The sequence below is a fragment of the Helicoverpa armigera genome, chromosome 6 (genome assembly GCF_030705265.1).
Source record: "Helicoverpa armigera isolate CAAS_96S chromosome 6, ASM3070526v1, whole genome shotgun sequence".
Lineage (NCBI taxonomy): Eukaryota > Metazoa > Arthropoda > Insecta > Lepidoptera > Noctuidae > Helicoverpa > Helicoverpa armigera.
Genome location: NC_087125.1, coordinates 6,362,084 through 6,377,699, shown reverse-complemented (window position 1 = coordinate 6,377,699; position 15,616 = coordinate 6,362,084). Strand labels below are relative to the sequence as shown.

Here is a 15,616-nt window from a genome sequence, read left to right as displayed (position 1 = left end):
AATTTTAATATTTTAACTACATATATGATTCGCAAAATCAGACAACACAACACAAAGCAGGTTGTGAGTACTATCAAACATTACTAACAATATAACCGACTGGTTTGAATTTGTGTGCGAACTGCTTGTTTGGGTTTCCTTAATGTTTTTGTTCGACTAACATAACCTCGTGAGGTAAGTTACTTTGATCTTCATATTTCGTAAATATATCATATCAATACTGTCAATATCAATTACTGTTTTGTCAAAATTCCCACAAATTCATATTCCATTTCTGTCCAACAGGTCACAGCCACGGATGGCGACAAAGATAGACAACAAAACATTGTATATTTCCTCACCGGTCAGGGCATCGATCCTGACAATCCAGCAAATAGCAAATTCGACATCAATCGCACAACGGGAGAAATTTTCGTGCTCAAAGTAAGTATATTATTACGTTCTTATAAAAATGTCGTTTTCAAAGAAGTTTCTTCTCATAATGGAGTGAAGGTACACCTGATGCCGATGCCATCGGAATGGGAGAAGCGAACCCAGCGATGGCCGGCTGGAGGACGCACGCTTTGCATGCACAATGCAATCACACATTTATTGCGTTCCATTTGCTCCGTAAGTTGGACACAGATATTTCTGAAATGAGAAAAACCGAATGTTCTCTGAATGTTAATTACCTACTTTTTAGAAAATTGGAATACTTTTTTGGTCCCGCCTCAGCACCAAACAGCGAAGGCGACTTTAACTTTGTTGTGAGTTTAGGATCGGTTTGTTTGAAGATCACCAAGCAAACACTATCTCTGTATTTACAAAACCCTTTTAACAGCATTTATATAGGTATCACAAATGTGTGCCGTTGTGTCTACAATATAATAGGACTATGTAATCATAATAAAAAGAAGGTACTGCTGTGCTAGTACTAAGCTAATTATATATATTACAGATATGCTGATAATATTCTAAAGATAAACGCAATACCTAACTTATTAGACGCAATCTTCAAATTACATTGCTACAATATTTCTCTTTAATGTATTTATTTTATTGTTATTAGATTATGTAATATGATATTTGTCTACAGCCTTTGGATCGAGATCAGCCAAATGGACGACCGCAATGGAGGTTCACAGTGTTTGCGCAAGATGAAGGAGGTGAAGGTCTCGTGGGATACGCAGATGTTCAAGTCAATCTTAAAGACATTAATGATAATGCTCCTATTTTCCCTCAAGGCGTATATTTCGGTAATGTCACAGAAAATGGCACAGCTGGTATGGTCGTTATGACGATGACAGCCATCGACTATGATGATCCCGCCGAAAGTAATAATGCAAAACTTTGGTATTCTATTGAGAAGAACGTTATTGAAGAAGAAACTGGTTCTCCTATATTTGAAATCGAACCTGAAACTGGAGTAATCAAAACTGCAGTATGCTGTCTCGATCGTGAGAGGACGCCAGATTACTCTATACAAATAGTAGCATCTGATGGAGGGGGGTTAAAGGGTACAGGTACGGCCTCTATTAGAGTAAAGGACATTAACGACATGCCACCTCAATTCACGAAAGATGAATGGTTTACGGAGGTAGATGAAACCGATGGAACTAATTTACCTGAAATGCCCATCTTGACAGTCACTGTTCACGATGAGGATGAAACGAACAAATTTCAATATAAAGTTATTGAAAATAGTGGATACGGTGCTGATAAGTTTACTATGGTTAGAAATAATGACGGCACAGGTTCGTTAAAAATTGTACAGCCTTTAGATTATGAAGACCAATTACAAAGTAATGGCTTCAGATTTAGGATACAAGTTAATGATAAAGGAGAAGATAATGACAACGATAAATATCATGTAGCGTATTCTTGGGTAGTTGTTAAACTAAGAGATATAAATGACAATAAACCTCAATTTGAAAGAGCTAATATAGAAGTTTCAGTGTATGAAAACGCTGAAGTTGGTAAAAGCTTAGAAACCTTTAAAGCAACTGATCCAGATCAAGGAGGGAAAAGTAAAGTTTCCTACGCTATTGATAGATCATCTGACAGAAAGCGCCAATTTTCGATTAATCAAGAAGGAACTGTAAGCATACAACGTTCATTAGATAGAGAGGATACTCCCAGACACCAAGTTAAAATATTAGCTATTGATGACGGAGTACCACCAAGAACTGCGACAGCTACCTTGACAGTGATAGTTCAAGATATTAATGACAATGCTCCAACATTCCTCAAGGATTATAGACCGGTTTTGACAGAACACATAACACCGAAAAAAGTAGCTGAAATCTTAGCTACGGATGATGACGATCGATCAAAAAGTAATGGTCCTCCATTCCAGTTTAGACTTGACCCTGGTGCGGATGACATTATTCGCGCTTCGTTCAAAGTTGAACAAGATCAGAAGGGAGCCAACGGTGATGGTATGGCTATTGTATCTTCGTTAAGATCCTTCGACAGAGAACAACAGAAAGAATATCTCATTCCTATTATTATCAAAGATCATGGAAATCCTGCCATGACGGGTACCAGCACCTTAACTGTTGTTATTGGTGATGTGAATGATAATAAGATGCAACCCGGCTCCAAAGAAATACTTGTGTACAGTTACCAAGGCCAGGCACCAGATACTGAAATTGGACGAGTATATGTTTATGATCTTGATGATTGGGACCTACCAGACAAGAAATTCTTCTGGGAAAGTTCAGAACATCCAAACTTCACTTTAAATGAAGAAACTGGAATGATACAAATGAGACACAAGACAAGAGAAGGTAGATACCACCTTAAGTTTAAAGTGTACGATCGGAAGCATACACAAACAGATGTACCCGCTAATGTTACTGTATATGTGAAAGAGATATCACACGAAGCCATAATAAATTCTGGATCAATCCGAATATCAGGTATATCAGATGAGGACTTCATCAGAGTCTGGAACTATAAAACACTTAGTGTTTCGAGGAGCAAATTGGACATCTTCAAAGACAAATTGGCTGACTTATTAAACACCGAGCGTGAAAATATCGATATTTTCAGTGTTCAACTCAGGAAGAAGCACCCACCAGTAACTGACATTCGCTTTTCAGCTCATGGAGCTCATTACTATAAACCTATTCGATTAAACGGTATTGTACTCATGCACCGAGAAGAAATAGAAAGGGCTGTTGGAATAAATATCACTATGGTTGGTATTGACGAATGTTTATATGAAAATCAAATGTGTGAAGGATCATGTACGAACGTTTTAGATATTAGCAATTTACCTTACATGGTTAATGCTAATAAAACTGCGCTCGTAGGCGTCCGAGTAGATGTGATTGCTGAGTGCACATGTGGTGCTCGAAACTTTACTCAAGCAGAAACATGCCGTAACTCTCCATGTTACAACGGAGGTAGATGCATAGAGGGCAAATATGGCTTGACATGCTCTTGTCCTCCTGGCTACACGGGACCAAGATGTCAGCAAACGTCTAGAAGCTTCAGAGGCACAGGATGGGCTTGGTACCCTGCTTTAGAAATGTGTGATAGTTCTCATTTAAGCTTTGAATTCATAACAAGGAAGTCGGAAGGAGTGTTATTGTATAATGGTCCGATTGTACCACCTGAACCAGAAGAAATTATGGTATCTGATTTCATATCTGTAGAGTTGGAAAGAGGCAATCCTAGACTACTAATAGATTTTGGTTCTGGCACTTTAGAGCTACGAGTAAAGACAAAGAAGTCATTGGATGATGGTGAATGGCATAGAATTGATATTTTCTGGGACACAGAAAACGTCAGAATGATTGTTGACTTCTGTAAATCTGCTGACATTCAAGAAATGGAAGATGGTACTCCACCTGAATTCGATGACTCCACTTGCCAAGCCACAGGCACCATACCGCCTTTCAATGAATACCTAAATGTTAATGCACCACTCCAGATTGGTGGCTTGTACATAGAACATTTCGATCCGACTCACTATCACTGGCAATACATGCCCATCGGCAAAGGATTTGACGGATGCATACGAAACTTAATTCATAACAGCAAGCTATACGACTTAGCTCATCCAGGACTATCTCGTAATTCAGTCGCAGGATGCCCTCAAACAGACGAGATATGCAATCAAGCAGACACTACTTCGAGATGTTGGGAGCATGGCACCTGCGTAGGCAGTTTCTCCGAAGCCAGATGTCAGTGTCAGCCAGGCTGGACCGGCCCTTCATGTAACTTACCTACTACGCCTACCAGTTTTCGACCTCAAAGCTACGTGAAATTCGCCCTGAGTTTCGAACCAGATAGATTCAGTACGCAAATCCAACTGCGATTCAGGACTCGTGAACCACATGGTGAACTATTCAGAGTGAGTGATCAACACAATCGGGAGTACGGTATCCTTGAAGTGAAAGAATCGCGATTACATTTCCGATATAATCTAAATTCACTCCGTACCGAGGAACGCGATGTATGGCTGAACTCAGTGGCAGTCGATGACGGCCAGTGGCACATTGCCCGTGTCAGCCGCTACGGAAGTGCTGCGATGCTTGAAATAGATGGCGGTGAAGGAAGGAGGTACAACGAAACATTCTACTTTGAAGGCCACCAGTGGCTCTTAGTAGACAAGCAGGAAGGTGTCTACGCGGGTGGTAAAGCTGAATATACAGGAGTCAGAACCTTTGAAGTGTATGCGGACTTCCAGAAGGGATGTTTAGATGACATTAGGTTAGAAGGCAAGCACCTGCCGCTACCGCCGGCGATGAATGGTACGCAGTGGGGGCAGGCTACGATGGCCAGGAACTTGGACCGCAACTGCCCGTCGAACAGCCCCTGCATCAACGTGCACTGCACCGAGCCCTTCGTCTGCGTTGATCTTTGGAATGAATATGAGTGCACGTGAGTTATTAACATTTATTTGTTATATTTGAATCATTGCTCTTAAAAAATATGAATACCTAGGTTCGATCCCTAGGCTAAACTTTAATAGACTTTTCTATCCAAAACTTATAAATGTTCAACAAAGGTAAAATTGACTTTGTATCTTGATTAAATTCCAGGAAATTAACCTGATTTTAATTAAAACATAATTATAATAGATAAGTCAATTTCCTGAAATCTTCTATGATAACATAATTAATCCCCTGATTACGTTTTATTTATGTACCATTTATTTTGAAGCGCGCACTGAGTTTCGACTTATTATTATATTTTATTTTTATTTACTTACTATTTAAATAATTAACCTATGGTTTTCTTAATATGCCATCAAATAATATGATTTGTCTATTTTAACATTTATTTACCACAACTCTAATATCCTACTAATTTATTAATAATATTATTTCAGTTATGTTTGACGTAGTTTTCTCTATGTACCTAATATGTAATGCAATGTAATCTTATGTACTAATGCTTATTAACTATCTAATGTATGTATTGGAATGGTGTTCAGTTGCGGTGAGGGTTTGGTATTGTCTCCGGACGGCAAAGGATGTGTAGACAAGAACGAGTGTCTGTACTTCCCGTGCCGCAATGGCGGCTCGTGCGTGAACCGCGAGCCTGGCTACCGCTGCCACTGCCCCGAAGGGTTCTGGGGCGAGAACTGCGAACTCGTACAAGAAGGCCGCACGCTCAAGCTCAGCATGGGCGCGCTCGCGGCGATCCTCGTCTGCCTCCTCATTATTATGAGTGAGCACTAACGTAGTCGTCCCACTAGACGATCATCCCGACGCACTATCACTAACGCACTCACATCATCTCATAGTATTATATGTGTATATGTAGCCGTGTTCCTAGCTAAATGTTATACAGTAGTGCATGCTATACGGGGCGGGGCTCAGTGCGCGCGACGCCGGCGGCGGAGGGTACTATAGCGCACGTGCGTAGGTGCCCCGCGGGGTCGGTGCGCGCGGGCGGCTCGTGCGCCAACGTGGACGAGTGCGCGGCGCACCCGTGCCGGCACGGCGGCACGTGCGTGGACCGCGAGCCGGCGCGCCGCTACGACTGTGTGTGCGCGTTCGGCTACGCCGGCCACGACTGCGAGCTCGAGCTGCTCGCCTCCGGCATCATCACGCCCTCCAGAGATTTCATTATAGCTATCATTGTTTGTTTGTTCATGCTTTTAGGTGAGCACCACATTTTGTTTACTTGCATGCCCATTACCGCTCCTGTGTCCATTTTGTGCTATTAATCAACATTCGCGTAGCAAAGCAACAACTTTTTATCTTACTTCAGTATAAATCATTTCACTTGAAATATACTACGATTATAATTTTGAAACAATTTACATTTGTTTATTTAGATGGAAATGCAAATTTAATTTATCATACAACATGTGTAATTTTTTTCTCTTTGTGTTTGAATATTTTAATATTGATGCAATAGTTAATACGTTTACAATTTCAATTATAAAACTTTTCAAATCCAATCTGGCACGAACCGATTAAATCAATTTGTTATATTCACAGTAAACACGGCATAAGCTTTAAATAACATTTCATAAAATAGTATTTTACTGATTCGCGTTATTATCCGGCTCTTCAATCATATTTATGTTGAACAGAAACTCAGCATAATATATTTTACAACGGAATAAAAGTGTATAATATGTAACTACATATGTAAGTAGCTAGGTGTAGTGTAGGTGTATCTATTAAATTCTAAAATTAACGTCTCCGGTCCCTTCCTTTATTAAATACCTATCTCGCGGAAATTGAAATTTAACTGAAACAATCCCAAACGCCGGCCCATTATGATCAATATCCGAGTTACAAATCGCTTCGCCCACTAACATTAATATTATAAAACTGTCGCTGTTTTAGTAAAAGCAATTATTTAACTTTTGATATAATATAACACCTGGTCGTAAAGGTTATTCAGTGAAATACTAGGTATTACTAGAGTGCAAATGCATCGACTATGAGTGCAGCAAGTAGCTTGTTATCGAGAACTCTTAGTAATGTCGAACCTCCATTTGAATTAAAAAATCAGATTGTGATTTAAAATTTTGAAAGTTGCAATTTATATCACACTCTATTTTGCATTAAATGTACGCTATATTAAGAATTCGCAAAAATTTAACTGGGGACGCCTCATTGGAATAGAAAGGTAATATTCACACATCGCCAAATGAATGTAAGTTACCTTACACTATAAAGTCATGTCATGTATCGTAAGTAAAACTTTTGCATACAGACTCTCGACGTGAGGACTTGCTCAGAAAACACTTAAAACTTTATTGTAAAGAACATACCTTCATATCAAAGAATATTGCATTTTCAAGAGTAATTTGTTTCAAAAACGCTTTAATATTTGCAGACATCGTCTGTGTGTGGCCGTATATTTTCATTTTTTATTTGATTTTTAATATGTAAAACTATTCTGAACTGTGAGCTATTTTGTGAATACGAAACTACAAGTTTCAACATTTTAAGAGTAACAGACGCTCCTTTGAGTGTCCTATGTTTTGGAAAGTACTATTTAACATACTAGAGTAGCGAAAGAAGATAATTATATTTGATATTAGCTGTAAAAACCTTATTGAATAGTACATAAACCCTGGAATTTATTCGTCTAGAAAAAGCAGGTACGTTTTTAAAAGAAGCAACTAGAAATTATACGGTTACAAAAGGAATGAGAGTTATCCGAGCGACTGCGGTGGAGCGGCCGCGTGGTTCACTCCACTCTACCCCCAAACTAACTAAACTAGAGAAATGCACATAATTCTGAGTGTACTAGCATTTTTAGTAATTCCAGTCATTCATTTTGCCGTAAATTATAGAACTTTAGAACCATGCTTTGAATAAAAACGATTGAAAGTGCAGCTTTTCGACAGGCTATAAAATGTGTTATATCTCGTCTCCAGTCCTGGTGTTAGTGTTCGTGGTGTACAACCGACGTCGGGAGGCGCACATCAAGTACCCTGGACCTGACGATGACGTCCGCGAGAACATCATCAACTACGATGACGAGGGAGGCGGGGAGGACGACATGACGGCCTTCGACATCACGCCGCTACAGATACCCATCGGCGGACCCTTACCTGATCATGCACCCGCGAAGTTACCATGTAAGTGCATATGATTTTATACGATTCCAAGTAGGTGTCATTTAGTAATTTGTATGCGTTTGTTCGTAGAAGTCTTATTTCTATAAGCTCGCTTTATTTTTGAGCCCTCTATGAACTCATAATACGTCATATTTGCATAATATATTGTGCAATGGTTACAAATAAGCGTCCCGTCATTTTGCTCGAGTGGCGTAAGAGGCGATAAAGGGATTATGGCGTTACATCCGGGACCATATTTTGTTCTCAATGTCTGTAGGGAGATGGCTGTTTTATCGTACACTTTTGCGATTTTGCAACGCTGACGGAAATAAATTTTATAGCTATCATAATGTATTGAGTTCCAAAATGTAATGACAAAAAATGTCTCAAACTTTTGAATTTGGTACCGATCTTTCTTCCATAAAAATCATTGTATGAACTAGATCCCGTGATGAGCCTGGGCCTGGGAGTGGGTCCGATGGGCGTGGGCGTGGGAGTGCCGCCGGGCGTGGGCGTGGGCGTGCCGCTGCCGGGCGAGACCAACGTGGGCATGTTCATCGAGGAGCACAAGCGGCGCGCCGACAGCGACCCCAACGCGCCGCCATTCGACGACCTGCGCAACTACGCGTACGAGGGCGGCGGCAGCACCGCCGGATCGCTCTCCTCGCTCGCTTCCGGTGAGTTCCCAATCCCATGCATCACCACCCCTCGTAAAATTAGTTCCTCCAATCCCACTTTAAAATTTATGACGGTGCCTTGCGGGGAATCATTCACAATGTATGAAGCGAAAAATTGAAGCACCTCCAGTCTTCGCGTGAGAATAAATTATTCATATGAAATCCTAATGCGGCGCTTGTGTGCAGGTACCGACGACGAGACGCACGAGTACGACTACCTGGGCGCGTGGGGCCCGCGGTTCAACAAGCTGGCCGACTTGTACGGGCCGGACCTGGACGAGCAGCTGTAGGCGCCGCGCACACCCCGCCGCTAATTTAGTCAATTGTCTCCCACAATCGTACCACTAAGCCTCTGTAACCCTGCTATCTCGGGGCGACACTCGCTCACTCGCCCACTTTCGTTTGTACATAAACAAGCGCGCGAGCTGCCGTCTCGGCCCGGCACCGCGCCGTCACCGCGCCGACCGCGCGCCGGCCGGTGGCTCGAGTCGGGACGCGCGGCGCTTGCTCGCGCCACATGTAACTCTCATCAATTTTATACGACTTTATTTATTGTGGTAGATATGTTAAGCTTAAGTAATCGTTTAAGATACCTATTTAATTGCGTAATTTTTATAAAGTTTGAACTACATCTTCACCAAATATTTGATGTAAGTTTTTATTCGAATTAGCCATATTATGAGTCAGTATTTTATTGGAAGTTACGGAGATAAATATATTTCTGCGGCAGGGCCGGACGTGAATCTGAACAGTGGGTGTTTGTAGATAGTGTGCTATAAATGTGAATAATTTATACGAGTATTTTGTAAGTCCACAGCTTTACGTGATATCACATAATATAGCGGCCCTCCCGCAGAAATCATTATAGAATAAAAGAATATGTTATATTTTAATAATGGTAGATAACATAATAGGATTGAGGTGGTCCACTCGGACGTCGTGAAACATAATGCTCATTCGATATTATGTGAAGTTTAAACAATGGGGTTGTAAATACAATAACACTCTAGAAACAACTACCCCCGATTTTAATTAAACGTGAAACTATTAATTTAACTTTAACGTGTAAGCGAACTGTACAGTAACCGGTGTTCCTCTCCTAATGTCTCCGTGTAGTGCTAGTTAAATAGTATTTGGAAACGACTACGGTCTACTCGTAACGTTAGGTAACTAATAGTAGTCATGGTCGCGGGAGTTTCGTTTGCGTGTGAGCGTGAGAGCGTGTATTTATGAGCGTGTGAGAGCTGTAGGGATGCGTGTGCGTGCGTGCGAGCGACATTCGTCGAGCGTGGCTGAGCGAGCGCCGCGCCGCTGCCGTGCGGCTCCGTGCGTCCCGTGCGGCTCCGCGCGGCACGGCTGCGGCGCGCGCGGTTATGAGTGGGACTGTGCCAATTTCTTAGCATTATCGATGCAGCTAATGACGGTAGAGTTAAGTGTTTGCACTTTATTTATTCGTATGATTACATATAAATTTAGTCGCACCTAGGAAAATATCAATAACTTATTAAGAGTGTTGTGCTAGAATACTATTTCCATCGATCTTGATGTGAGATAGTTGTTGAAACCTGTAGAAGTCATTAATTTATAAATTAATTTTTAAGAATTTATAGTAAAATATAATAATAATAAAAATGGTTTTAGAAACTGTCTCACTTCGACATCGAGTTATAATCAGTGTAAATTTTAGAATAATACTGAATTATGTTAAAATGACTGATTTTATTATGTGTTTGGAGCCTAAGATTTGTAGACTCGGTTTAAATAGACTTCTAATAACTTACCTAATGTAAGTTCACCCTCTAGTTTGCACTAAAGACAAATAATTAATATTCAAGTACCTACATCAAATATTAAAGCAATTCTCGTTAATTACTATTCATGTAAGTAGGATGTCATAGTTATTATTGTTTCATTGATATCATTACACTGCCAGTATCATACATATAGACGAATTACGATAGCGATTTGGGTCCGATTTTATATTTCTGTCTTATACAACGGTATATTGTAAGTTTTTGAACTATTTTATAACGCAACGTTTTGTTTGTCCGCTAGTGTTGCGCAAGCACACGCTCGGTTCTGTTGTCCTCAAGCTCTGCGCAGTCTCTCGCGTCTACTCCACTGTGTTCTTGTTCTTCGCATTGAGCATTTATTGTTGCGACACGTCTGTCACTGCAGGCTGTAGTGTCGTCATGTTGCTACTGCTATCGATATCGATAGACCACGACAGCCTGTTTTTACAGCGCAAAATCGGAATTTAGAAGTTGACGTTTTGTTCTGAACGTTGACTGCCAGTTCTGATTCAGTATGAATGCTAGTTTTCTCTCGGTGGGTAATGTAAAGCACGGCAATCTGCGCCCGCGCACAGACAGCAGAGCACACAATCCCAGTACAAAATATTAATGCGCGATTCTCGCTAACGAACACCGATTTGATTTTTATTTTAGACATTAATTATAATACCTACATATATACTTATGTTTTGTTTCAACTGTGATTAATTAGTTGTACAACTCTGACAATTATAAAAGAATGAATAAAATAATATGAAAAATATACCTATATCTTTTTATTTAACTGTCCCTGAAAATCCTTGTAACTATCCTCTGACATCTATCCGATTTGAAAAATTCTCTTACTTTTTTGAAGCCATACCATCCTCGAGTAACATTGGCTATATTTTATCCGGGTATGGGCAAATAGTCCCCACGACCTGCGGGAAAACGGCTAGTTGATACATGATAGACACAATAAGACACATAATCTACACTAATATAACAGAAATATTTTTTTAATTTGTTGGTAATGAACACTTGGCCCATTTTTACCAACAACATAACATCGTTTTTCTTAAAACAAATGTTTACTTTGAAAATTGAACGTGAAAATTCATGTATAATACTACCTACTGGTAAATATTTGTTTTAATAAAATTGACGTAAATTTTAATGGTGAACTTACACTACTGAACCACAGATTACTAAAACTGAACGCAGTAACTGTTTTGTAATCTGTGATACTGATCCGATGTCAAAACTCAACAGTAATATAAACGAAGAATTGAAGCCTACTCTTGCTGATTCAAATTAAAAAAATCAAATTATCAGTGGTAAGTAATTGATATTGTTTATTATAATTTAGAAACTGGCCCAAAGATTATTTAATAACTTCAAAGTAATTAGTGTTTAAGTCTACTCGATATCATATTATGAGTAACGAAACACTTCCCGAAACTTGAAGCAATTAGAGCTCCATTCACAGCTGAAAATCGAATATTTAGCGATGGCTATACACAATCCGATCAAATGACGATCATATATTTAACTGTATACCCAGCACAAACAATAATCTTGTCCAAAACCCCACGCAACCCAAACTAATACCTAGTAATCTAAATTAAACATTGCCTGTGAAGGTACTGTTCACATAACACACGTACGTAGGTACACTTCTACATCACTGACCTCTATATTTATACACTGGACAGGCTGCTGTCAACGTGCTTTTGTGCCCATTTGATAATCGCCATTTTGGCGCTGTTAGACGTAGCAAGTGTCCGTGGTACTAAAATTATTTTACAGTGAACCAATGAACAAACACTTCTCTCACAGCCATTTGAAATTATACGTCAAAATTAGTTCTGTGGACGCTCGCTTAGACGATATTGGCGCTTCAAATGGGCACAAAAAAATTGCTGTCAAACGTACGGAACAGCCTGTCCAGTGGTATATATAGAGGTCAGTGCTTCTACATACACACGTACCTACGTGCAAACTGTGTTTGTCCGCTTTTCCTCTAGGTCCTGATTCTATTGGATTTTTCCATTTTCCTGAAACGAAGTGTAAAGGTAGTTTTACATTAGCATAAGACAGTGTTTGCATTAAATAGTTGGTGGATACGTAAGTACGCTTTGAGCGTCAAACGCAGCCACATCTTGACGGTGGCCACCGCAGCGCTGCGGCGCTACAGGCCGCGCGACCACAAAACTATAGCTTTGTTCAACTAATACCCAAAGGTAACTGACAGCTTGTTATTAATTGAAACGAGTTTTCCACGAATACTAGTTAATTACTGTCGATACAATAACTAAATAGTTACCACATAATTTCGCGCAGCAGGTAATAGTATTTTGATAATAACGCTGATTACAAACCCAACATTTTAATCAAAACACATTCGTTCACTCACTGACACTAGTTTTTCAAATTATGCAAACATATTATTATAACGAGATTTACAGAATTATGTAAATACTCACCTACTTTTATGCGAGGGTTGAAACGTAACAGCTATAAACTTAGAAATATCAAACCCAACCCTGATATAAACAAGTAGAGCTCCACTTTTATGATCTCTGGGATTACGATCATGCCTAACCTATTCAACCCGACCTCACAACCTAAGCAATTATCATGTGCGGCCTCCGGGCATAGTAGGTGTCAATAGGCGAACATGAGCCCGGATAATGTACTTGTGTAGTGTACATACGTGATGTAGTACATACATACATACATAGCGATGATGTAGTTATTGTTGGCCGAGACAATAGGGCCGCAGGGCTGCGGACCAGGACGTTTATGTCGCGCCCATTGTTGTATCTGGATAGATTTACCGGACACTTCCAAAGGCTTACTGATGGTTCTGAAACTTCCTTCCGAAGTCATAGATGTTATGCTTCAAGACATTAGTCAAGATGCAACAATACCACGGCTACCACTCAATTAACCTATAGTTTTAAGCTGCCAATGGGGCAGTTTTTTAGCAGCAATCAAATTAGCTTTCAAGCTAATGGTAGATAAATAAACGATGTGTTAACACTGACTAATATTTCGCCATTCATTCCATGCCATAATTCATGCAGTATAGATGGAATGGCAATTACATACCGAAGTTTACATGCCTGTTATATTCTTGGCATCTATATTCACATCTAACAAAATAGTATATGTGATAGGCGACGGACAAACTGGTCAAATAACATTTTACGATATACAATAACTCTTCAATCTTAACAATGTTTTTGGCAAACGTAAAATCAAAAGGTTTGGCACTGGCTCCGTCCTGTTTCCTTTCTCAGATAACGACTCGCATTACAGGACGAAATGTTGTGCAGAGCAAATATCTTCCGCGTAATAAACCCGAAAGTCTAGGTAACTACTATTACTTCTAATCTGAAACTAAACATACCTCGTACTGTTCGTCTCTTGCAAAATTTTTACTTGTTATCTACAAAATTCAAGCCATGTACATTTAGGGTTGCCACCCGTTCTTTATTATAAAGTATTGTACTTTATTTCAAGTAATTGTACTTTATACTTTATGAAAACAATAAAGTACACGAAAATGCTCTTTTTAAATAATTTCTTGATACTAATTTGATAAAAACCGCAAAAAGCAATAAAAATATGTTTTTAAACAAAATAATAAATAAAAATATTTAATATACTTTATTTTGATACTGTGTACTTTTTTTTTTCTTACCTATTATTACCAATGTACTTTATCTGCCAAAAAAAAAGGTGGCAACCCTATGTACATTATACATACACAGTTACAATACCTACTTTCCTTGTATCTCAGATTTCAAATTATGTACATAATAACGAAGGAAATAATACAGTTTGAGAACAGTCTTACATATAGATGCATGTTTTATCAAGTGATGCATATGTAAAGCGGCTGCCGCTAGGTACCACGTGCGACGGCCCTTGGCTCATCTCTCATTCGGGTCAGGAGCGACGACATTAAGTAATCGAAGTTTACGGTTAACGGATGACGTCACTGAGCCAATTAAGATAAACGGGTTACTATTGTGCTCCCAAGCGATGGACTAACCACGACTCCACGACTCCACGACTAAGCTATCAATTACTGCCTGCACTATTACGAACTTTGAACTCGCACTAGGTCATTAGTACTCGAAATACATACAAACGGTTCATTTACTTCTAATAAAGAATGGAGATGGTGTGAAGATTGAAGAAAATAGAAATATACCGTTGTACTAAAAGAGCTTTTGTAATGGGGTTAATGTGTAAACGTTTTTCCCTTAAACAAAGGTTAACTGGTAGTTTCCAGGCACATGACAGTCTTAATATTTCTTTATAAAGGAGGAAAAACGTTTGAATGTTTGTCGAAACAATTACTTTTGAATCTGAGAATTAATCAGCCAAAGAGAGGTTAGGCTGTACATAAGTCAAATAACTCACTGTGTGTACCTACATGAGAATTTGAATTGCTTCTTCCAAGAAGGGTTTGGTTTGAACGTAGGTATGGTTTTAAGGGGATACCAGTGTGATAGTATTTCAAATTAGAGATGGGACGTAGGTAATGTTACAAAGGTTGGCTTGAATTCTCCTAGTAGTAAAAAATAATTCAAACCCGCAAACACCCTTAAGAATATTAAAGAAGAATATTAAATAAAAGTGAATTCCATGTTCATAAATTATTATTTTGGCACGATAAAACTACACACAAGAAGCCAACAACCGAAGATGCAACAGCCCCAATATATCGAATAAAGATAAATCATCCCAAATTGCGTTGTAACATCAGCACTTGTAAACCATAAGATGTAACAGGCAAACGATGAACGCCCAATAGATCTCTCAGATAGGGACTCCCTAGAAATGAGAATCTGTCGACTTTTCCGCCGTTGTTCGAAGTTATTTATAGAATAACGACAAAGGGAACGCGACGGAAGCCAGTTATAAAGAAGCCGGCATTGAAGTCTCGCTCCAGTCATCTAAGACATTTTGAATGTGGTACTTATTTCTTTAAGAATAGTGACACCTTAGAGTTCAAATTGTGGGTTTAAATGTAGCTCTTCAGTTGTTTGTTCACAATACACTATGTTTTAAATGATCTCTCCATGTTTCTAATGTCTTCACATAAATATATGTATATTCTTCAATAT

General features: G+C 39.3%; 1 protein-coding gene across 10 annotated transcripts in view; it reads left to right on the top strand.

The window, feature by feature from the left end:
- LOC126053490 (neural-cadherin) overlaps positions 1 to 11,256 on the top strand; it is a 254,021-nt gene extending 242,765 nt beyond the window's left edge. For 7 of the 10 annotated variants that reach the window (XM_064035018.1, XM_064035016.1, XM_064035012.1 and 4 more), the window contains 6 exons: positions 286 to 423; positions 1,076 to 4,872; positions 5,863 to 6,101; positions 7,841 to 8,044; positions 8,467 to 8,700; positions 8,887 to 11,256. In XM_064035018.1, the coding sequence (XP_063891088.1) occupies positions 286 to 423; positions 1,076 to 4,872; positions 5,863 to 6,101; positions 7,841 to 8,044; positions 8,467 to 8,700; positions 8,887 to 8,990 (4,716 nt within the window). In that variant the 3' untranslated portion in view covers positions 8,991 to 11,256. Of the gene's footprint in view, positions 1 to 285; positions 424 to 1,075; positions 4,873 to 5,428; positions 5,665 to 5,862; positions 6,102 to 7,840; positions 8,045 to 8,466; positions 8,701 to 8,886 lie in introns of all 10 variants that reach the window. The other 3 variants (XM_064035017.1, XM_064035015.1, XM_049852455.2) reach the window with 1 other exon arrangement.
- The last annotated feature ends 4,360 nt before the right edge of the window (positions 11,257 to 15,616 follow it).